The 23168-nt window shown below is 39.9% G+C and overlaps 1 protein-coding gene and 1 pseudogene across 3 annotated transcripts in view; one reads left to right on the top strand and one right to left on the bottom strand.

Moving 5' to 3' along the window:
- Positions 1–23168, bottom strand: part of CHCHD3 (coiled-coil-helix-coiled-coil-helix domain containing 3) — a 305751-nt gene that overhangs the window by 185762 nt on the left and 96821 nt on the right. For all 3 annotated transcript variants that reach the window (XM_027101894.1, XM_027101896.1, XM_027101897.1), the window contains exon 4: positions 19203–19320. In XM_027101894.1, the coding sequence (XP_026957695.1) occupies positions 19203–19320 (118 nt within the window). The remainder of the gene's footprint in view (positions 1–19202; positions 19321–23168) is intronic.
- Positions 19752–21644, top strand: LOC113618501 (polyadenylate-binding protein-interacting protein 1 pseudogene; annotated as a pseudogene).

The following is a 23168-nucleotide window of genomic DNA, read 5'->3' as shown; positions in this document are numbered from 1 at the left end:
TTATACAGGAGGTTCCAGCAGGCCTGCTCAACTTCTGACATCTCTTGTGAACAGCATAGGAATGGAACATTCAGTAAGCATTACTGAGCTCCTACTGAGTGTAAATAAAGCCCTGTGTGAAAATACAAGTATAAATGACATGGCTCTTTTCTGCCTCTCTCACCCGACCAATGGAATTCACATTCTAAAATGCGAGATGAACACACACTTGACCAGAACATACTTTACTGAAACAGGGTATTAAGGTCATAACTAGGGTGACCATATGTCCTGGCTTCCGGGGAATGTCCAGGTTTATGTGTGCTATCCTGATGTAATTAATGAATAGTGCCTCCTTTCACCTTCTCTGTTTGGATGATAAATTATAGGGTCACCCTAGTCATAAAAGAGTTATGAACAAAAGGTTTTAGAAATATGGAAAGGTTGTTGATCATTTATGAATTAGAAAACCAGGAAGGGTTTATAAAGGCAATATTTATGCTGGGCTTTGAAATGAAGGGCAAAATTTAAATGAGGGGCTAAGAGGTGGTGGAGAAGTAAAAGATGACATTCAGGCAAGAGGACCAGCATGAGGAGAGGAAAAGCAGCAGGGCATGGGGGCTTGTCAGCCTAACTAGCTTATTTTGTAAGTGGTAGTCTATATTATGGCCACTGTAAGTTTTTTGAGAGCAAGGACTATGTTCGATCTTGTGTTTTCCTGGCTCCTGACACAGCACCCAGCACAGAGGATGTGCACAAAACCTACAGGTGATAAGAAAACCATAATTCAAAAAGAGACATGTACCACAATGCTCACTGCAGCACTACTTACAATAGCCAGGACATGGAAGCAACCTAAGTGTCCATCGACAGATGAATGGATAAAAAAGATGTGGCACGTGTATACAATGGAATATTATTCAGCCATAAAAAGAAACGAAATTGAGTTATTTGCAGTGAGATGGATGGACCTAGAGTCTGTCATACAGAGTGAAGTAAGTCAGAAAGAGAAAAACAAATACCGTATGCTAACACATATATATGGAATCTAAAAAAAAAAATGGTTCTGAAAAACCTAGGGGCAGGACAGGAATAAAGACGCAGACGTAGAGAAGCTGGGACAAAGTGAGAGTAGCACTGACATATATACACTACCAAATGCAAAACAGATAGCTAGTGGGAAGCAGCCGCATACCACAGGGAGATCAGCTCGGTGCTTTGTGACTGCCTAGAGGGGTGGGTTAGGGAGGGTGGGAGGGAGGCTCAAGAGGGAGGGGATATGCAGATATATGTATATGTATAGCTGATTCACTTTGCTATAAAGCAGAAAATAGCACACCATTGTAAAGCAATTATACTCCAATAAAGATGTTATTAAAAAATTAAAAATAATAACCTATAGGTTAATAATCATGTGTTGCTATTCAGCTGATGAATCAAGGTAAGCAACATTATTCCACTTTGTCACATTACACAGCTCTGCTGTTTCAAGAGGAAGACTATGGCCACAATACTAGCAATTTTCACTGGCCCCAGAGTTTCAGAGCATGTACAGGAAACGACTAGAGCTGGTAGAACCCAAATCGCTGCAGTTACAGGGCCAGAGGTTAGGGTGAGACAATCACCCAGAGACAAATATTATTGAGAAGTGGTTGAGAGGTGAGAGCAAGTGACAGTGCCAACACGTGCCACTTTAGCCCTCCCCTGTGCTACCTCTGGCATCTCAACAAAAACGATGCTATCATGCTTAGAGACCAGAGGGACCCACAGCTGTAGACCCAACTGCTCATAGGGCAGAGCTCCAACATGCTACAAAGTCCTGCACAGAAAAGCCACGAGAGCAGCAGCAGTTCTTAAGGGACTGAGGTCCCCCCAGAGAGGAAGGATTTCTGCCTCCAGATTGTCACATCTACTCCTCTCTGGGTTGACTTGCCAGCCCTCACAATCACACGAGCCCACTCACTAAAATAAATCCATCTTTACATATGTGTGTGTGTACGTGTATATAATATACACATGTACACACATGCGCACACACACCCGACTGGTTCTGTTTCTCTGGAGAACCCTAATACAGATTTACCGAATATTAAGCCTAATACTTGTATAGTGTTATGCAGTTTTAAAGAATGTTTTCAAAAACTTTGTCATCTCACCCAATTATCAAAATTTTTCAAACTCAAATATAAAAGTTCAAATGCCCTGAATAGTTATAAAGCAATCTATAGGTATAAGGTAGCACGCACACATACCAAAAAAAAAAAAGATCAAGAGGTTGAATTAGGGCATTAAATACTGAGTTAACTATTTTTATTCCCTTAGGGTTAACTCCCTTTCTTCCTAATCTGTAACTATTTCAAACATAGTTTCAGACAATTCCTCCTAATAAATGTAAACTCCATTAGGGCAGGGTTTTTTGTTGTTATTGAGGTTTTTTTGATGTATCCCCAGCATACAGATCACAGTGCCGAGCATATAGTAGATTCTAAATGAATAATTCCTAAATACAAATGCAAATGAAATACATACATACACAAACACACACACAGGTATATACATATGAGGGAAAAGCAAGAAGAGAAAGTTCACTCTTGCTAAATTAATGGGCACTAGTTATGATGGGCAAGCTATGTTTTAAATTACTGTAAGAGCTTTGCTATAATTACACATAAGTACAATATAATCTTGTAATCATACAATGAGGTCTATCAATGATCATTATTCACTGTATTCGATGACCATATTGCTGCCTCTTTGTTTCAAGGTAAGAGCAGAGAGAAGTCAGGGACATTGACTCACTACCTCAGTACTCATAATAGTGGCCTTGAAGATAACTGACTAATAATATGGGCCTTTCCCCCAGTATTTAAGAGAAATTATGGCATAGGCACCGGTATCACTGTCTAGGAAGTTATAACATTAATCTTTTCCCAGATACTTAAGGCTCCTAGGTGAGGAGACAGATAAGTGGTAGAACAGGCAGCTGAGAAAACTGCGATATATAAAGGAGAGACAGAAGAGCTGGTTAGCCAAAGACAAACATGCACCCACATCACTCTCCTGAAGAGCTATCTACCCCAAATGCCCTCTGCATGCCTGGCTTACGATGCAGGGAGGCTGCCCATCCTCAGTGAGGCTTCTCATCTCAAGCCAGTCCAAGCTTGTAGAATGATCCCTGACCTTTCTGTTCTCTGGCCTGCAATCCTTGGAGCCTATCTGGAAACCATGACTGAAGAAGATGAAAAACTTCCTAGAGAAAGATTTAAGTGCTGGTCCTCACTCTGTCACTCTATCCCTAAGAGCCCTGGGCCTCTCTCTTCACAAACAGAAGAAGAGGAGGTTAGGCAGGGCGATTTCTACTGTCTCCTTAAGTTATACCAAGAAGTACAGTGAGCATGCAAGATGATTTTGCCTCCATCTACACCAAGGCTGACTGGCCTCTGAGAAAGGAGAGAGAAAGGAGCTCGAACCCAAACAGCAGGCTCTGAGCAAAACTAAGAAACTGCCACAGCACTCTGACTGTGAGGCTCTCGTGTCAAGGGGCATGTCCTCCAGAGCACACACTTTTCAATTCCCTTTATTCAACGACATTTGGGAGAAGAGAGGCCCAACCCGGCACACAGCACAGGGGCTATCACTGAAAACGGCTTCGGGCCACCTGTCAAAAGGCCCCAGTGAAGAATTAATTATTTTGGTGAACTTGGTACTGCACATTTAGAAGCCTAGTTTGCTAACGGCCTAGAAGTTTACAGAGACTTACAAATCAACTAAAAGGCCAAATTATCACTTTAAAATAAGAACCACACCTGCCAAGAACAGGCATGTGGGACGTCCAGCCAAGACATGTGCTTTCTACAGGTCATCTATGTGGAAAGCCAAATCGTAACTGGAAGGTTATTCGATGAGCTTTATGACCTGAAAATGTGCTGGCATGAAACTAAGACAGCTTGCATTAAGGATCTGCACAAGAGGCAGGCATCCATCAGGACCACACAATTGTTAAACCAGGGCTGGGGTGGGATGGACTCAAGAATTGCTTATCTTTTTGAATCTTTTCTTTCCTTCTCTATATAAAACTCTAACGTAATAAGTAATGACTGAAGATATCTATTTTTTTTGCTATATATAAGTAAATTAATACTTATTCAATTCAGAGAATCAGGTAAACACAGAAATTGTTTAAAAAATATAAGGAAAAAAAGAAAGAAAAAAAAAACGCACAATCCTATACCAAGCTTTCTGTCTGGGCAGATACACAAATATTAAAGAGCATGTTGGCTTTTATTCTACTAAATATCATATTGCAAACTAGTCCCATGATATTAAATAATCTTTTTAAAACTTTAACGACTGAAAAAAAATCAAGATCGACATACTGTTTCTTTGGACGTGTTAATATGGTCAATCAATGACAGGCAAGTCTTGTTCTGAAGTCAGAGTATGTTCTGAACTTTATCTAAGATGACTTTTTCTCCCTTGTTTTTAAGTTACTGAAAGGAGACTCTTCCTGCGCTCCACAAGCTCAGATCAGACCTCCCAAAACAAAAGTGCCCTGTCTGGTTAGAACCTTTAGGCCTTATAATAAAACCTCCACAGTGACACGGTGGCAATGTGACACACTAATACCTCATCATGGTAACTGGGAGAGGAGGAAAAGGTGTGTCCCCTTTCCCCAAATACCAACTAGCATCTTTTGTGCCCAGGTAACAGATGTGTCTATCAAAAGCGGTCAAACTGAACACTCAGCACTTTTCCCCCTTAATGAGAGAGAGGGAAATAAGAATTCCAGATCAAACTGAGATGAGTGTGAGGCAATGCCAGATCAGTAAAAAGGATACTTTGGGGGAGGCATAACCTAACAATAGTGTCAAATCACATCACTACTCTGCCCACATGCAGGACGAGCTCTAAGCCCCCAAACTAGGTTATGCTCACGTGACAAACTTTTTTCAACTTCCAACAATGTCTATACTACAAACCTGGGAAACAGCTCCCAAAGCCTTGTATCAAACTGTGGACACTTTAACAACAACCCCTTAATACACAAGCAGCCTATTACACTTGCTTGTGTCCTGTCTTCAATGACATGGGGACAGGAATATCTTTTGTACAGCTTCTCTAGGATGACAGGCATTAACAGAAATGCATGGATGGATTTACGGCTGGCATGGATCAATTTCCAGTTATTTTACAATTATTGATTAGCAAAGTCAAACAGGCTTTGCTACTTGCCAGACAAAAAGCTAAATCTACCCTCACCCCTTCATAAATCCTGAGAAAAAGCCAAAGAAACATGAAAACTGATGTATTTGGAAACAAAGCATGCCAATACAAGATTATAACCAACTCAAAGCTGAGAATCAAGTGACAAATGTATCTCTAGAACAGAGCTTGAGAAACTGGCAGTCTTGGCAAGTCACCCTCACTGGCAGCAGCATAACCTTTGCTGTGATCAGAATTGAAGGGAGGCTTTTTCCCTTCAAGTAAAAGATTTCTGTCAGGGTGAACATATTTTAATCCACCACATGCATTTGTCCCATGTCATTTACAAGGACAAAACCTGACTACTTCAAGAGTCTGCTTTTGCTGTGTCACTGTACAGGCCTGTGTACATGTTCCCAAGGCTCGCCGAAAACATTAAAAACTCAGAGGAGGGAGGAGAAGAAGAGTGGGGAAGCAATGTTATACATGCAGAGCATATGCAGAGCTAAAGATATACCTTGGAAATGGTGACCTCCAAGATGGAGGAGATACATGGTGAAAATATGCTGCAGGAGGGTTGTTGTTTAGAACTTGCTCTTTTTGGTGCCTTCAGGGTTAGAACTGAGCCAGTTTCTTTAAAATATATTAAGTTCTTCAAGGAGTTAAAAGAAAAAGGTTGAAGCACCAATACATTCTCCGACCCCCATGCATGGCAGGAACATTCCAAAAATGTCACTGTCCATGGGTCGCAAATTTAACACGGGGGTTGATGTTAGCAAAGGAAGAAAAATTATGTCAGGAATGGGCAAGGTAGAGATACAATGGTCATATTAAAAATTAACAAATGATTTTTAATGAGTTAAAGAAACAAATGGGAAATAAATGGAAAATGAAGTAAGCATTTGAAAAGACGAATCTTTGAACTTATAGGTGGTTTACTATAACCCAGAAATTTAAGGCATTTAACACAGAAAGGTACTTAACAGTCATTTTTTAAAGTTATAAAGTAGATCAATTTCTGTGTCTCTTAATTTGATTGTATATATATATTTTTTTAATGATATCAATTTAAGTCTATTTTCCTAACAACGGTCTGAGTTTTCATTCTAAGCCAATAAACACATATTAGCAAAAAAATCCCATCTTCTTATATCCAAGAAAAGGACCCCTCTCTCATTTTGACCCTTTCAATATACAGTGACTGCTAACAGCATTTATACTGTGACTATGATTAAATCACTTCTACTAATCAGAATAAGTTTTCAATAACAAAAATCCAATTTAACCAAGGAAATACAGGCTTTCAACTTTTTCTTTTTTTAAATGGACTGTTTTTAATAACTAAAGAAAATTAAAATAGATGTGACTCTTGGAATTGGTAACCTATTCATAAAACAAAATTACTTTATGAAAAGTCAATTTATAAGTATATAGAACTTTGCATTCTCTAAGAACTCCTGTATTTATATATTTATTCATCGAGGTAACAGACTTGAAAGAAAAGTACATTCACAACCTTGTCCTCATTTTAAACAAATGGAAACAAAAGGCATAAAGAAGAAAAACAATTTGCCTAAAATTACATGGAGTAGTAACTGGGCGTGTGGGGCAGGGGAGGTGCGGAGGGAAGGATACTTCAGATAAAATTACTGTTCAAAAAACTCTGGAGAAAAATAGTAGAACAGTTTACTCTCTAATAATTTTTAATGATACAACTTGGATGCCTGCTACATTTCAAGGACACGGAATCTACACAGATGTTGGCAAAAGCATTTAAGTTGTTTTAGTTTTGGTTCATATAAAGAAAATATCCAAAACAATTATTCCTTCACCCACAATATAGAATATTAATCTATATGTCTGAATGAAACTCTTCACCTCTTTGCGTCCATCCTTCTTTCATCTTTCTAAAACTCTAGCAATGACAGCAAGAATTCATTAATTGAAGTTAACACAGTACCTCTCTTGATCCTACTGTTTGCAAATCATGTTTAAAATGTTTTAAGACATGACAACTACATAAATGCAATATATGACCCTAGAATATACCCTGCTCCTGGAAGAAAATTTGCTATAAGGAACATCATTGGAATCTTGGTTAAAAATTAAAATATTACATCAATGTTAAATTTCTTGACTTTGACAACTGTACTTGGTAATGTAAGAAACACACACTAATTTTTTACGGGTAGAAATACTAAGGGGGCTAATTGGCATGATGTCTGCAACCCACGCTCCAATGATTCAGAAAAACGTGTGTATGTGTGCGCACACACATATGCGTGTGTGTAGACTTTACAAGAAAAACCTGTGGAATATCATCACTCTGAATTTTCCCAAAGTTCAATGAAAACACAAACCACAAAACTGACTGAATCCACTGCATGAGTGAAGTAGACATTGTTAACATATATTACAGTTACTCTTAAAAATAATCTACTGCAGCAAGGGACTTCCCTGGTGGCACAGTGGTTAAGAATCCGCCTGCCAATTCAGGGGACACGAGTTCAAGCCCTGGTCCAGGAAGTCTCACATGCCGCAGAGCAACTAAGCCTGTGTGCCACAACTACTGAGCCTGCGCTCGAGCCTGCAAGCCACAACTACTGAAGCCCAGGCCCCTAGAGCCCGTGCTCCTCAACAAGAGAAGCCACCGCAATGAGAAGCCCGTGCACCTCAATGAAGAGTAGCCCCTGCTCTCCGCAACTAGAAAAAGCCCATGCGTAGCAATGAAGACCCAACGCAGCCAAAAATCAATTAATTAATTAATTAAAAAACAATTATAATCTACTGCAGCAAGCCTATCTCTATTCCCCTCAACAAGCATCCTGCCAGACTAGTGCATCTTTATTATCCAAAGTAGAAAATAACCTAATCATCTCTCACCTCCCCTGAAAATAAAAAGTTTACATTGCACATAAAAAAAGGAGGGCAAGGGAATGAATAACTGCTATTAACCAGGTCCTTTTGTATCTCTATCAACCTCTCCCAAAATAGAACAGACCATAAAAAAATTTTTTTTAATAAGTCCACTCAAAATAGACTTTATAAAAGTATACAGTTAACACCTCATTATTCTTTGCAATGTAGAGATTCACATGAGAGAATTTTTTTGGAATACTGAAATTTACCTGAAGTGCCAGAAGCTTTTTCAATTCACAACAGTTTAGATGGAAGCGTTAGTTCTAATATGTATTACTACATTCCTTGCTTTTAAACAGGTTATTCTTAGCCCCTGACAGTGTTATGATTATGAATGCATTATTTCACTAGGCAGTAACACACAAGGCCTATGAGTGGCCAGGGCTGCCTGCCTCTATGTTGAGTAGGCCCATCACGCTATGATGCTTTGTAGCCCTGTGTGTGCTCATCGTATGTGTGATTTTTGGATGCCTGTTTTTGTTTATGTCTGTGGTAATTTCTGTTCTGTCCATGTGCCTAGGCCTAAAAGCCCCTCACCCTTTCTAATACAGTGGGCCCAATCCACTATAGGCTAAAAACATAATAATAACTGAATTTGCTAAATTGTGTGCCAAATAACATCACCTAGGCAGTAGGGATCCAATTTGTAGCTCTGGCTCTATCTTTGTGCAGCCTTTGGGTTTACAATCTTTTTGAAACAGAAACAATAGATGTCCTACCCATATCAAACATTTATTAACACCAAGTAAGCTGCTGGACTTGAAAGCTCTTAGTTAAATGAGGAATACTAGAAACAAGTACCAACTGTTTTTGTTGTGATGCTGGTTATTAATATAGGCCATGAGCATTATGGCACTACCTAGAAACACTCTGTGACTCATTTCGATTTCGGAGTTATGATTCCAGGCCATCAACCAGCTGTGTTCCTGAGATCAGATAGGCTAAGGAAACTGTAAAAGGATCAACATTTAATGTCTAAGCAGAAAATGTATACAAATAGGTTTATAATAAACTCCAATAAAACTGGCCCTGTGACACTGATTGGTGTTCTTTCTTATCAAGAGAATATTCAACACAAATCTGGAATTAAATTTACAGTCAGTGTTTTAAGCAGGCAGAGGAAATTTAAACACACAGCTAAGTACAGAACCTTACAGCCACTTGTCGTAAAAGATGGACAAACGGGGAGAAGTTTGCTAGAAAACTCCTCTAAACTTTTAATCTCATCAACAAATTTCTATGACAATGAAGACATCTGATAAGTTTACCACAAGTAATCATAAATTATTGGTGCTGATCATTCCATTTTATTTTTCTGAAAACAGCTTGGTGGCTGAGTAAATCATATTCTGCCTGGGGCTATGTAGCTTACCTCGCATTACTTCAGAATCATCTAAAATGACTCATTTTTCTATTAAAATGATGAATGAGCTAAATGAGGTATGTAATAAATACTGCAGGTTTGTAAACAGATTCCTGCTCTCTGGAGAATGGAGGCCTTACTTCATTTGGTAATTCTGCCCCTTGGTATTTTCAGAAGAAGTCATCCTTAAAATATAGTTAGTAAAGAAAATCGTGGAGAGAGTCACATTGGAACAAAATGTTGAAATGTCTTTATGGTGAAGGGAATAACCCCAGGCTACATGACAATAATCCCTCCCACCCCCCCAAAGCAGGGCACAGTTCAAAACATCAAGAAACACAGAAAGAACATAACTCAATCCCATTTAGGAATCATATCTAAGCAACAAAAGCCGGGATACATAAAAGAAATAAATACAGAGCTGCTCAAGGATGTTCTTCAGCATTGTGAAGAATTTACTGTCCAATAAACAAAAATGAAGCAGACCTCACTGCACATGGTATGTCACCTAGTAAACATTACTGCTCTTCAATTTACTACTGAATTCACTAAACTAGAGGTCCACGCACCACAGGCTGAAAGCAATTCTCCAAGGCTGTATCAAAACTGACAGTTCTGGGACCTCCCCGGTGGCGCAGTGGTTGAGAATCTGCCCACCAATGCAGGGGACACGGGTTCCAGCCCTGGTCCAGGAAGATCCCACATGCCGTGGAGCAACTAAGCCCGTGCACCACAACTACTGAGCCTGCACTCTACAGCCCGTGAGCCACAACTACTGAGCCCGCGTGCCTAGAGCCCGTGTTCTGCAACGGGAGAGCCACTGCAATGAGAAACCCATGCCACAAAGAGAAGCCCCCGCTCACCACAACTAGAGAAAGCCCGCACGCAGCAACGAAGACCCAACACAGCCAAAAATAAATAAAATTAAAAAAAAAAACTGACAGTTCTGAGACTTGCCAGGGAGACAAACTGGAAAGATTGCTGTTGAACAAAAAAGGAGCACGTTTGCCTTAGAGTCTCATTCAAAACATAATGTGCAAAACTCTTCTTTGGGATTTGGAAGGATTGATAGACTTCATTATGCTTCTGTTAAACTTTTAATCTGTTACAGGTTAAAGCAAACACTGAGGGCCATAATTCTTAGCCTCTTCAGTAGGAGATGAGATTATGATGTCAGTTCAATAAAATTCCAAGGCCCTAATGACAGTTCATCGCAGACCAGGCAGTGAAGCAAATAAGTTAACAATAAATGCCAGGGCATTGTAAACAGATGGAAGTATAACCAGCCCTTTGCACCTTAGCTACCTATGGATTTTTATTCAATGCTCTCCATACCTCACCTTGACACCCATAATGACCCAACTGATGGGATGCCAATAAGCTATTTATGGCAGGGATACAACATATGACACCACTCAACAGATGTTGCCCTGAGCCAACTAGTTTGCAAGAAACTTGATGATTTTTTTTTTTTTTTTTTTTTTTTTTTTTTTGCGGTACGCGCACCTCTCACTGTTGTGGCCTCTCCCGTTGTGGAGCACAGGCTCCAGACACGCAGGCTCAGCGGCCATGGCTCACGGGCCCAGCCGCTCCGCGGCACGTGGGATCTTCCCCGACCGGGGCATGAACCCGTGTCCCCTGCATCGGCAGGTGAACTCTCAACCACTGCGCCACCAGGGAAGCCCGTGATGAATTTTTAAAGTGCATTCAGAATGACAACAGACAGCACACTCTAAGCAGAGTTGCTCCTCATAGCTATCTTTAAATACAACTACTTGTTGGCAAGAACATCAACAGCATTATACTCAACTCTTCTCTAATCACTTTGTCAACAGGTCTCACAGACTGAGATAGTTCCTTCAAAAAAAGCAACACCAGCAAATTGCAGTCACCTCTACATTGTGTTCACTGGACAGACTCACCAACCTCGACAGTGAGATTTAATCTCCACTCTGAAAAGAACGCTCAGCCATTCTCTCCTCTAGGCCCTTCAATATCTGTTTAGCATGACATCAGGTTTCCCTAAGGCTATTTGGTAATGTTAAGATCCTAGGTATTCCTGCAAATCTTGATGAGGAAGGGGTCTGACTACATACATTTGAGAAATACATTCATCTGGTTAAGATTTCGTTATACAAGCAATACTGAAATCTGCAACAGCAGTCCTATTCTTTCTGGGCTCTTAACGTAAAGACGAGGTTGGCATACTGAGACAAAACTTGTTTCTCTTTTTCTACTACTGTGGCAAACAAACATACCAGAAGGTGCCCTGCCACTCCATGGAGTATTTGACTAACAGTATCTTCACAGGGCTGTATGCATTCCAGCTGACAACAGTAATGCTGCTTTAACATGCACAGGAGGTAAAGAGCACACAAGATAACAAAGTACATAAAGGGAGAAGATGGGATACGGATGCTTTGTCCTGGAAACTATAATGGCCTGCTGAATCCAAACATTTACACAGGAGGCAAAGTGATGCTGTATGCCTCTGCCCCCACCTGTCTTGAGGGCCGCTGCCCTTTACATTTCCTGGTAAGATAGGAACTGAGCAAGAGACAGGAAGAATGCACTTGCAGATGGATCCTAGGTCCCATTCTCACCAATAACATTGAGGAAAATACCTTATGCCTAAATGGCTTAAATCTCTGACATAAAGAAGAAATTCTATATTTAAATCGTCCTCGAAAGTGAAAGCTCAAAAATCATTAATTTCATTTTTGGCATTCAAAGCAAATTAATATGCCATGCATGTCAGAACAATTGGGGATTTGTGTCTATAGCAAGAAAACCAGCCCAGGGCATATATAACCAGAGGGAGTGCATTAATAGAGATTATAACTGAACTACTAAATTGCACCCAAAAAATATAGCAATGTTTTTCTTTCTTTTTTTTTTTTTAAATGGCTGCATTGGGCCTTCGTTGCTGTGTGCAGGCTTTCGCTAGTTGCAGCGAGCGGGGGCTACTCTTCGTTGTGGTGTGCAGGCTTCTCATTGCTGTGGCTTCTCTTGTTGCGGAGCACGGGCTCTAGGCATGCAGGCTTCAGGAGTTGTGGCACGTGGGCTCTAGAGCGCAAGCTCAGTAGTTGTGGCACACGGGCTTAGCTGCTCTGCGGCATGTGGGATCTTCCCGGACCAGGGATCAAACCCGTGTCCCCTGCATTGGCAGCTGGATTCTTAATCACTGCACCACCAGGGAAGTCCAAAATAGCAAACATTTTTAAAAAGAATTTTTAAGTGCCCAACAAAAGAACCCAGGATAACCAGTGCTACACTGCAACTTCATTTACCTGGTTAATTTTAATGATACTAAAAGCCCCAAGTGATCGCCCTTACCTTTCTTCAACACAGAACTTTTGAGCATGAACTATGTTGATCATTTCAAAATTACAACCCCAAGTGTATTCTCTGCCCTTGGGCAGAACCTCACTTATACTTGGGCAGCAGTGGTATTCTTATCTATTTCCTTTAATTTAGTCATTTTCCTCCAGAACCCAAATTCAAAACCTTTTTCTCTTTACCATGAAATTTCAACTGTCACAGTTTGAAGCACAAACAAAACACAGAACTGAAAAGCACACAGCACAAAATTAATCCATTCTTCTTCTTGACTGCTTCACTGGAGCATTTCAGACAAAAGGGAAACTGAGGATGAAAAGTGACATTTTGGTGAAACAGCAGCTTAAATTTGCAAAAACTGAATTTATGCATCCAATTACCCTAATTTTTTTGTGTTATTTTTTCTAAACACTATGAGGTATTACAAATTCAAAAATTGTAACTTAAGTAGAAAAGAAAATCCAAGTTACAAATGACCTTCCCCACACACCCTATACTTGACTGGAGACGGAGATTTAGGAAAAGCAACCAAATCTAATTCATCTTTGCATCCCCAGCAACTGACATCATGTAGCACATAGTAGGTGTCTTATAAATTTGTGATGAAGGGGAACACAGAAGAGGATGATCTCTGTTTCCATTCATTCCCTTTTCTATTCCATCCTTCACACTTCACTAAAGAGAGCTATCAAAATGCCCGCATTTGCCACTGCATTTCAAACCTTTGCGTGTATGTAGTCCATGGTTCTTTGGGTTGCATACAAGCTCCTCATGACCTTAGCCCTGCTAACTTCTTCTGCCTCATCCCTCAACACTCCTTACCCTGTACTTCCCACTCAGCAACTCCTTGTCGTATCCCAGTGTCCCCAGGCTTCCATGCTTCTACCTGCAATACTGTAGGTTGGACCATCCCTACTCCTCAACCATACAGGCAATTCCTACTTGTATTTCAAGATTCCACTAGGGCACCACTTCCCTAGGAAATCTTTTCTTGTCTTCCCCACTTCCTCTCCTCCCATTTCTACGACCTGAGTAAATTCAATTCTTCATTTATTAAATCAGCAAGCATTTATTGACTCTTTACTCTTTACCAGGCACCGGTATACATTAGGCTCTCAAATGTGTGAATGAACGAATGCAGACAGCAATGGGTTAAATGAAAGTAAATCCCTGCTTTCACTTAAGTGAGGATTCTCACAAGGATATAAGTGGCATGGCTCTATCACAGACTTAGCACATTTTTTAAAAAAAAACATTCTTTTTTTTTTCTAATGTGGACCATTTTTAAAGTCTTTATTGAATTTGTTACAATATTGCTTCCGTTTTATGTTTTGTTTTTTTGGCCTGGCTTGAAGCCACACCCCCCCACATTAGAAGGCCAAGTCTTAACCACTGGACCTTCACAGGGAAATCCCAGACTCAGCGCTTCTCAACATTATTTTTCGTGTATCTGTCTCCCACATTGCACTAATTCCTTATGGATTTTGTCTTTTTCGTTTATACATCCTTAGTATCCAGCACCATGTTTTTCATACAGTAAGCACTCAATAAAACATCGGTCCAAAAAGTGAGGGAGGGCTTCCCTGGATTTCACATTTAGTTTTATAAGCTCCAGAATATTTAAGTAAATACTTCCTTAAGTAAGTAAATTGTGGCTTCAAGTCTATATTAAAAAAGAAAAAAATACTACAGAGTTCTGTGGTTATAACAAGAAATGACTAATGTTAAACCAGCATTGTTTAGTAAGACAGAAAGAGTGAGTCAAAATTTTAATTGACATTTTAAAAAGAAATCAAATATAACTGCAAAGTCAAATAAACACAACCCCCTACTCTTTAATTTTAAAAAAAATCTAATGACACAGCAAATATTAGATTTAGATGTAGGAGCTCTCAAAGATAGACAAATGTCAAGTCACATTAACTTTACAGGTTTCCTGGCTCTGTCCTTTTAATTAGTCTTCATTCTTTACAGAGTTGCTTTCTTGCTCCTAATCCTTTCATGTGAATTTTAGTTAACATTTTCATGTGGATACAGTTATCAGTAAACTGCCTCTCCAAAACCTCTGGGTAGAAACAGCTGATGAAAATATTGGTACCAGTCAGTGAGAGGTACAGTGTGGGACTGGTATACTCTTCTTGAATCAAGAGCAGGACGTAACGGCTTCTCCAGCTAACGCAATTCTTCCAAAGTGCCAAGTTTTCATCTGATCCTATTTTAAAACTTCAGCAACAGGGCCATCATGACTTTGCCCTTCAAAGAGCTTCAACAAAGCTAGCTGCTACAACAACTGTGGGGGAAAAAAGCCTGGACTCACATCTAAGGAGACAGCAATCTAAATGTCAACTGTTCGTGGGCGGAGAATGGGAAGGGGGAGGAGAAGTTTTATCTCACAGCACTAACATTATATCAGTATTTTTCCCCCTAGTTCTACTGAAAGACAGCCTTCCAATTCCTTCAAATGTGTGAAATCCAACCTTTACTTTCTTGCTGGCTGCAATATTTGGGTACTAAATAAAGAGGAACAAATCAATGTTTGGCCATCACTCAAAAGAGTCCCACATATTAGGGTTAAGAATGGCAGCCATGGGGGTCCAGCACTCAGAGCAGAACAGTTCTTAGGGTGACATTCACAAGAGTCATGGGTTCTGAGGATGCCCACTCCCACAGCTGGGGATCAAGGCACTAACAGACAAAACAGACTTGAAGTCATGTTCCACAGCACATGTTATACAGGATAGTGGGATGAAGAATCTGAATCCTGGACTATTTACGTGGCAGGCGGGGGCGGAGTAGCAGAAAGAACCTTATGCTCCCTAAACATTAACTATACGTGCAACAATGCTATTTCCTTAGTAATTTTTTCTAAGGTTTAATTATAGTAAAATACACATGATATAAAATTTACCATTGTAACCATGTAGAAGTGTTAAGTTCCAGAGTGTAAAGTACATTCACACTGGTACACAACCAATCTCCACAACTCTTCTCATCTTGCAAAACTGAGACTCCATACCCATTAAAAAGATCCAGGTGGCTCTGCAGCGCAACGGATAGCGCACTGGACTTCTAGTGATGACAAAGCTCTCCATTCCTCCCTCTGCTCAGCCCCTTGCAACCACCCTGCCGTCTTCCATCTCTGAATCTGAATACTCTAGATGCCTCATATAAGGACAGTAATACAGTATTTATCTTTTTGTGACTGGCTTATTTCACTTAGTATAATGTCCCCAGGGTTCATCTATGTTGCATTATGTGTTCGAATTTCCTTCCTTTTTAAGGCTGAATGACACTCCACTGTATGTATATAACACGTTTTTCTTTATGCATTCATCTGTGGATGGACACTTGGACTGCTTCCACCTTTTGGCTATTATGAATAATGCTGCGATGGACAAGGGTGTACAAATATCTCTTTGAGGTCCTGCTTTTAATTCTTTTGGATAAAAACCCGGAAGAGTGGATTGCTGAATCATAGGGTGATTCTAGTTTTAATCTTTTTGAGGAACCACCATACTATTTTCCAAAGTGGCTGTACCGTTTTACATTCCCAGAACATCCTTGCCAATACTTTTTATTGTCTGTTTTTTTTTAAATAGTAGCCATCCTAATGGATATGAGGTGGTTCCTTAGTGACTTTTACATTTTCTAAATTTTCTATAATATCCCTGTATTATGTTAATAATTAGAGGAAAATTCAGTGCAATACATTCAACCATTAAATGTGATCATGCAAATACATACTTAGTGGTATAGAAAAACCTTTATCATATAGTCTAAATTTTTTTAATCTGAAGGTTACTGTAAGAGTTACATAAAACTATATATACTACTATCTATGTTTGGAGAAATACAAATACACATATTAATATAAATACTTTATACAGACTCAGTAATATGAAAAGGAATATAAAACAATAAACCAGAATGTTAACAGTAATTATCTCTGGATAATGGTAATCTAACTCATCTTATTATTTCTGTATTTATTTTCTGATCTTTACCCAATGAATATGCATGTCTTCTACAATAATGATAACAACAATAAAGGGGGTAATTTGGTAAATAAGTTGGGAGTCACCAGGTACCTACATTGCTGTAGGCAGCCATGTTGCTGTGGCCATGAACTATCACTTAAATGTCTGAGAATGCTCAAGCCAGGACGGGAACCTCTGAATCAGCTATAATACTATTACATAAATTCTACTTAGTCTCAACATGCTTTGAGGGCTCTGTTTAGCCAATATTATGATAGATGCTGAAATTCAGGAGTTCTGAGTACAGTAATTTGCCACCCATACCCTACAACCCCTGAATCAGTAAAGAAGAGACCTACAAAACAGAATATACAATGCCAGCTTCTTATGCTTAACCTGAAAACAAAAAAACAGACAAGGAAATAGAGAGGATTTATAAGGTACAAGGAAAAAATGTGAAGACATACTGCTCCAACCCAACTACATTACATAATATTCTATTTACTGTTAGTTAAGAAATTTTTTTATACTTTCACATTTCTTGTGAATACTCTCCTTTTTTATGCCATCTCAAGTGCCTGTGTGTACATTTAATGAGCTTTTTGAAAAATCCCAATCTGCTTATCTCTCTGAACTAAAAGAATAAGGCAATATATTCAAATTTAGGCCGAGAAAAGTAGAGAAAAGAGTGCTTCAAAGAGAAGAGGCAAAAGCTGGGGCACAAAGAAAAATGCCAACCAAGGAGTCTTCCGCCCACTAGAAACCGAGAAGCTTGCTCCCCAACCATCCTCCACCATAAGCACTGTTAACACTCTCCACTCCATCCCTGGCCTTCAAATTGGGAGGCTGTAAAATACGTGGGAATGACCCTTCAACACACTGGCCTGATATGTTTTCAACTTCCTCAAAACAATTCTCAAACTTGGGAGCACAGCAGATGTCATGACTGAATTACTCAACACCTAACAACTTTAATCCTGAAATTATCCCCCATTCACAATGAATGACTTTCCTTCCACATCTCTTGGCCTCAGTTCCACTCAATGTGTGTGTCCTCGTGATGGCACCAACCGGTCCCTTGACTTTCCTTTCTTAGTCCATCACCTCTGCTCTGGCTTCACTGCCTACCCATTCAGCCTGGATCCTGGATTAGTCACTGAAGAAATGGATTCATTACGTATCGGCTTACTTGTATATCTTCTCTATTGGCGTCTGGTCATAAGTTAGCCTCTCAAAGAAAAGACCAAGGGAAAAGAACAGGAGAGAAACTGAGTCTTTTCTTATATTGTTAATGATCCCCAGCTGCCTGAACTAGGGACATCCCCCTGAGTCTTGCATCGCAAGTTCTCCACTATATAGTTACATTTTATCTTTCCAGTGAGTTCCCAACCATATTCCAATGAGCACTAAAGCTTCTGAGAAGTTAGAGAAGTGATATGAGGGTTTCTAGGAAGGTTAAAGTGAGGGATGAGTAGTCAGGACCCCAGGCTTCACCCAGAATGGCTGCACTTTTATTTAACAATGGGAAGTTGTTAAATCAATCATGTTGCATGCAGAAAACACTATTGTTCAGCCATTAAAAACTACATTTCGGTTATATACAGAAAATGTTCATGATGCTAAACACTATGTACAGCACTATTCAAAGTCCTCAATAGGTAACAGACCCAGCAATAAGAATTGTCTAGAGGGAAACACCCCAGTGTAAACCGTGGTTACGTGAGAATGAGAGATTTATGGGTGCCTCTTAAATTTTCTTCTACTAATAATCATTTTTAAACATGTTTATGTAATCTTTTTTTTAAATTAAATTTTTAAAAAGTATTTTCTTTGAAAAAATTATCTCCTTTCTTATAAAAAATGGCTCCCCTTTCTGAAGCCCAGAAAGCGACTGATCAAACCTTACTCACCTTTGGGACTTCCCTGGCGGTCCAGTGGTTAAGATTCCACGCTTCCAATGCAGGGGGTGCGGGTTCAATCCCTAATTGGGGAACTAAGATCCCACGTGTCACGTGGTATGGCCAAAAAAAACCCAAACACTTTACTCACCTTTGCTGGAGTCTTCCCAGGCTAACATCTGGTGGTTGCCAGGAAGGAGAGGAACAAGCTAGGCTGCTCACCCCAGAGGTTTCAAATACAAAGAAACCAAAAGCAAGCGGGGTGGGAGCAAGCAAACAGTTCCCTTCAGGCAAGATGCCTGTGTCTCCGTGTTGATCTTTTCTTCAATAATTCTCATTACACCTGCCTTAAAGTCTTTGATGGTTAATCTTAGCAAATTGTCAGCCACTTGTAAAAGGCAAAAATAAAGAAAATCTAAGCAAAGAGAACATGAATATCATCCACACTGAAAGTTGGCAAGCTTTTCCCAAATATCAGAAGTTTCCTTGTAGACAAGACCTTTCCACTAAATCTTTAAAACTCACCAGGTGCTTTGCCTTAGCACGTTCCTCCTCATTTGATATCCTCTCACGAAGAATAGCTCTGGTCAACTGCTCATTGGCAAAAGCCTTCTCTGAGTCCAGTTCTTTGCTTTGCTTTAGTCTGAAAAGACAACAAAGGTCTAACTTAGAGGAAAAAAAAGAAAGATCTTGGTAGTTGACATCATTTTTTTAATGAAATACATTTAAGCCACAGATTTAGTAGATGAAATCATCTTGGCCTAAAACTTATCCAAAGCAGGTATATGTTCTAGTAAATCCTCAAGCAGCCTCTACCCAAGCATTTAAAATAACAGAATTCAAATACATCAAGAGGCTAATCAATCTGACTGCTGAATTCGTTTTACAAAGATCTTCTTATATCAGCTTGAAATCTGTCCACCTAAATATTCGATCCCTGGTGCCTCCACCTGCCCTCTAGAGATAGCAGGAATACATCTAATTAAAAAAGCCATCCACAAGACAAACATTTGAAGGTAAGCATCATCTTCCCATCAACACTGACTCAACTGTTTACTGAATACACGCCAGGCAATGGGCAAGGCACTGATGTCACAGTACTGCCAAGGACCAGTCACTGCCCTCATGGACCTGACGTTACGGCAGGAACTAAAAACACGGTTAAGAGATCCTTCCTCCCAGCGAATGTTCCAACAATCTTTATCTGCAAAAATGGCCAGACCCTTCAATAGCAGGGCTCCTCACTTGTGGGATGACTCCAATTTGTCCCTTAGCTCCAAACTAAATGCAACACGGCAGACACGGTCCAGCAAAGTAAGACAACAGAACCTCACCTCCCAAGATTCCCACACAACACTAATTCTACTAATGAAGCATCTGATTACATTAGGTCTATCAGTAACCTCATCACACAATTAGTTCACGCTAAGTTACAATCCACTAAAACCCCTCCACACTGTGCATGACAAGGATAAATTACTTTGGCACCCATCTTCACCATAGTGTCTGGCACATAAAGGTATTCAGCAGTCACTGAATGAGAGTACATTTTAGTCTAATCTCATGGACGAAGATTTTCTGATTGCCTTTTCTTCTTTGTGAGAATAACCCCTCTATACCATCATATCCCAAAGGTATAAGCAATGCTTTAAAAAGAAAAAGTAAGGACTTCTCTCCAGAGAACCTCAGGTAGGCCGGGCCGCCAGGGAACAAACAAGGCCCCTGAGAGCTCCACCTAGTTCGCAGGATAATATCCCACAGCAGGATTTGGAGTCAACAAAGGCTAAACCCCAGGTAGTTGTAGCTCCTGTATTAATGTCTAAGCTGTCTGTAAACGCCCCTGAATTTTACCCATCAAGTTATTCTTCTAATTATACAGAATCCTATGAGGATGGTTGTGAGGATTATCCCACTTTGTCAGAATATGTTCAGGATTTTTTAAATCATCTTTCAGAGCAGCCTGGCAGTTTTGAAACTGAAATTGAACAGTTTGCGGAGACCCTGAATGGCTGGGTTACAACAGATGATGCTTTGCAAGAACTTGTGGATCTCACCTATCAACAGGCCACATCTATCCCAAATTTCTCTTCCATGGGAGCTCGCCTCTGTAATTACCTGTCCCATCATCTGACAGTTAGCCCACAGAGTGGCAACTTCCGCCAGCTGCTACTTCAAAGATGTCGGACTGAATATGAAATTAAAGATCAAGCTGCAAAAGGGGATAAAGTGACTCGAAAACGATTCCACGCATTTGTACTCTTTCTGGGAGAACTTCATCTTAACCTGGAGATCAAAGGAACAAATGGACAGGTTACAAGGGCAGACATTCTTCAGGTCAGTCTTCGGGAGCTGCTGAATGCCCTCTTTTCTGATCCTATGGATGACAACTTAATTTGTGCAGTAAAATTACTGAAGTTGACAGGGTGAGTTTTAGAAGATGCCTGGAAGGAAAAAGGAAAGACTGATATGGAAGAAATTATTCAGAAAAGTGAAAATGTTGTCCTAGATGCAAACTGCAGCAGAGATGTAAAACAGATGCTCCTGAAGCTTGTAGAACTCCGGTCAAGTAACTGGGGTAGAGTCCATGCAACTTCAACATACAGGGAAGCAACACCTGAAAATGATCCTAATTATTTTATGAATGAGCCAACATTTTATACATCTGATGGTGTTCCTTTCACTGCAGCTGATCCAGATTACCAAGAGAAATATCAAGAGTTACTTGAAAGAGAAGACTTTTTTCCAGATTATGAAGAAAATGGAACAGATTTATCTGGGGGTGGTCATACTTAGATGATACTGATGGTAAGATGGACCCAGAGATAGAAGCAGCTTATGAAAAGTCCTGTTTGGTATCAGAGCATAAGCGAAAACAGTAAAATTAAATTTCAGCATATCAATTTTATAAAGCAGTTTAAGTTACGCTGATTTTTTATTTTTTTATAAATTTATTTATTTATTTTTCACTGTGTTGGGTCTTCGTTGCTGCACACGGGCTTTCTCTAGTTGCGGTGAGCGGGGGCTACTCTTCGTTCTGGTGCGCGGGCTTCTCATTGCCGTGGCTTCTCTTGTTGCAGCACACAGGCTCTAGGCGCGAGGGCTTCAGTAGTTGTGGCACATGGGCTCAGTAGTTGTGGCTCGTGGGCTCTAGAGCACAGGCACATGGGCTGAGTTGCTCCACAGCACGTGGGATCTTCCCGGACCAGGGATCGAACCCGCGTCCCCTGCATTGGCAAGCGGATTCTTAACCACTGCACCACCAGGGAAGTCCCAGTTCTGCATTATTTTTATGATCAAGGACCCCTAAAATGTAAATTGACTATAATGACTCTAGCAGCCCCATCCTTGCACATGCTCCTTTCTTTCTTTCCCACTTGCCTCTAAGCTCCACAAGGGCGAAGACCTGGTCTGGGTTTTTTTCACTGCTATATCCCTAAGTGCTTAAAACAGTGCCTGCCCCACACAGTAAGTGCTCAAAAAATACCTGAGTAAACGCATGAATGAATGAGTAGCATATTTCCAACCACAGACAAAAATGGAAAACAAGTTACAGAAAACAGAAGACTGCGGAATTTACAAAACTAGACACAAACTGAGCCCTACAAAGGCCGAGCCACCATGACGTTAAGTGTCACAAGTGCGATGATCCCAGACCACACTAACCTAAAACAGAAGGGCGTTTTACATTCCACAACATTTCAGAGCCTCTGAAATACCTAACTCTGTGTGTGTGTGTCACACACACACACACACACACACACAGAGTTATCAATAAACATTAGTGCAAGGCTTTGGAAGGGTCCCTGAAAAATCACCTTTGCGATTTTAGAAAAAATATTTAGAAAATTTTAGAAGAAAGTTTTGCTTTCTTTCAATACCTAATACATCTAACTATGCTTGACTCTTGGCTGAAGAGAGATTGCAAGGGGCACAAATTGATCAAAAAGGAATTTTCCTTTCTTAATTCTTACAGTTACTTTCATTTATCCTTACAAATAGACCTGTACAAATTCTCAGACAGTTAGTTCTAAAGGAACAGCTGAAAATAAAACGAAAAGAAGAAAGGTCTGTGTGTGACTGTTTATGAAACAGAATTTTGTATCTTTCCATCTGACAGCAGGGCCCGGAACAAGTTATCATTACCTATCAGCAACTCAGTGGCACAATCTAATAAACCTCAGTTTTCTCGGCCCTAAAATTTGAAGGCTGAGCTTTACAGTCTAAGGTCCCTTGCAGTTAAAAGTTCTACAAACATCATATATTAAATATATTACTCTCTATATCAAAATTTCTTGAGAAATGTAGAGTCAGGGGATAAATGAAATGAAGGAGTATTATCTCCAAATTTTCTAATTTTCACTCAATGAGCACTTATATTTCTAGTCTCACCCTTAGAGTTTCCAACTACTTAATTAAAAACTGTACACTAGGTAGAAGTAAATGGGATTCACAAATTCATTCAGTATATAATTATTGGTGACAGGCACTATT

The sequence above is a fragment of the Aethalodelphis obliquidens genome, unplaced genomic scaffold (assembly GCF_003676395.1).
Source record: "Aethalodelphis obliquidens isolate GAN/ISIS:26980383/991018 unplaced genomic scaffold, ASM367639v1 scaffold5, whole genome shotgun sequence".
NCBI classification, from domain to species: domain Eukaryota; kingdom Metazoa; phylum Chordata; class Mammalia; order Artiodactyla; family Delphinidae; genus Aethalodelphis; species Aethalodelphis obliquidens.
The sequence above is the reverse complement of the archived record's forward strand: the minus strand, read 5'-3'. Positions and strand labels throughout refer to the sequence as shown.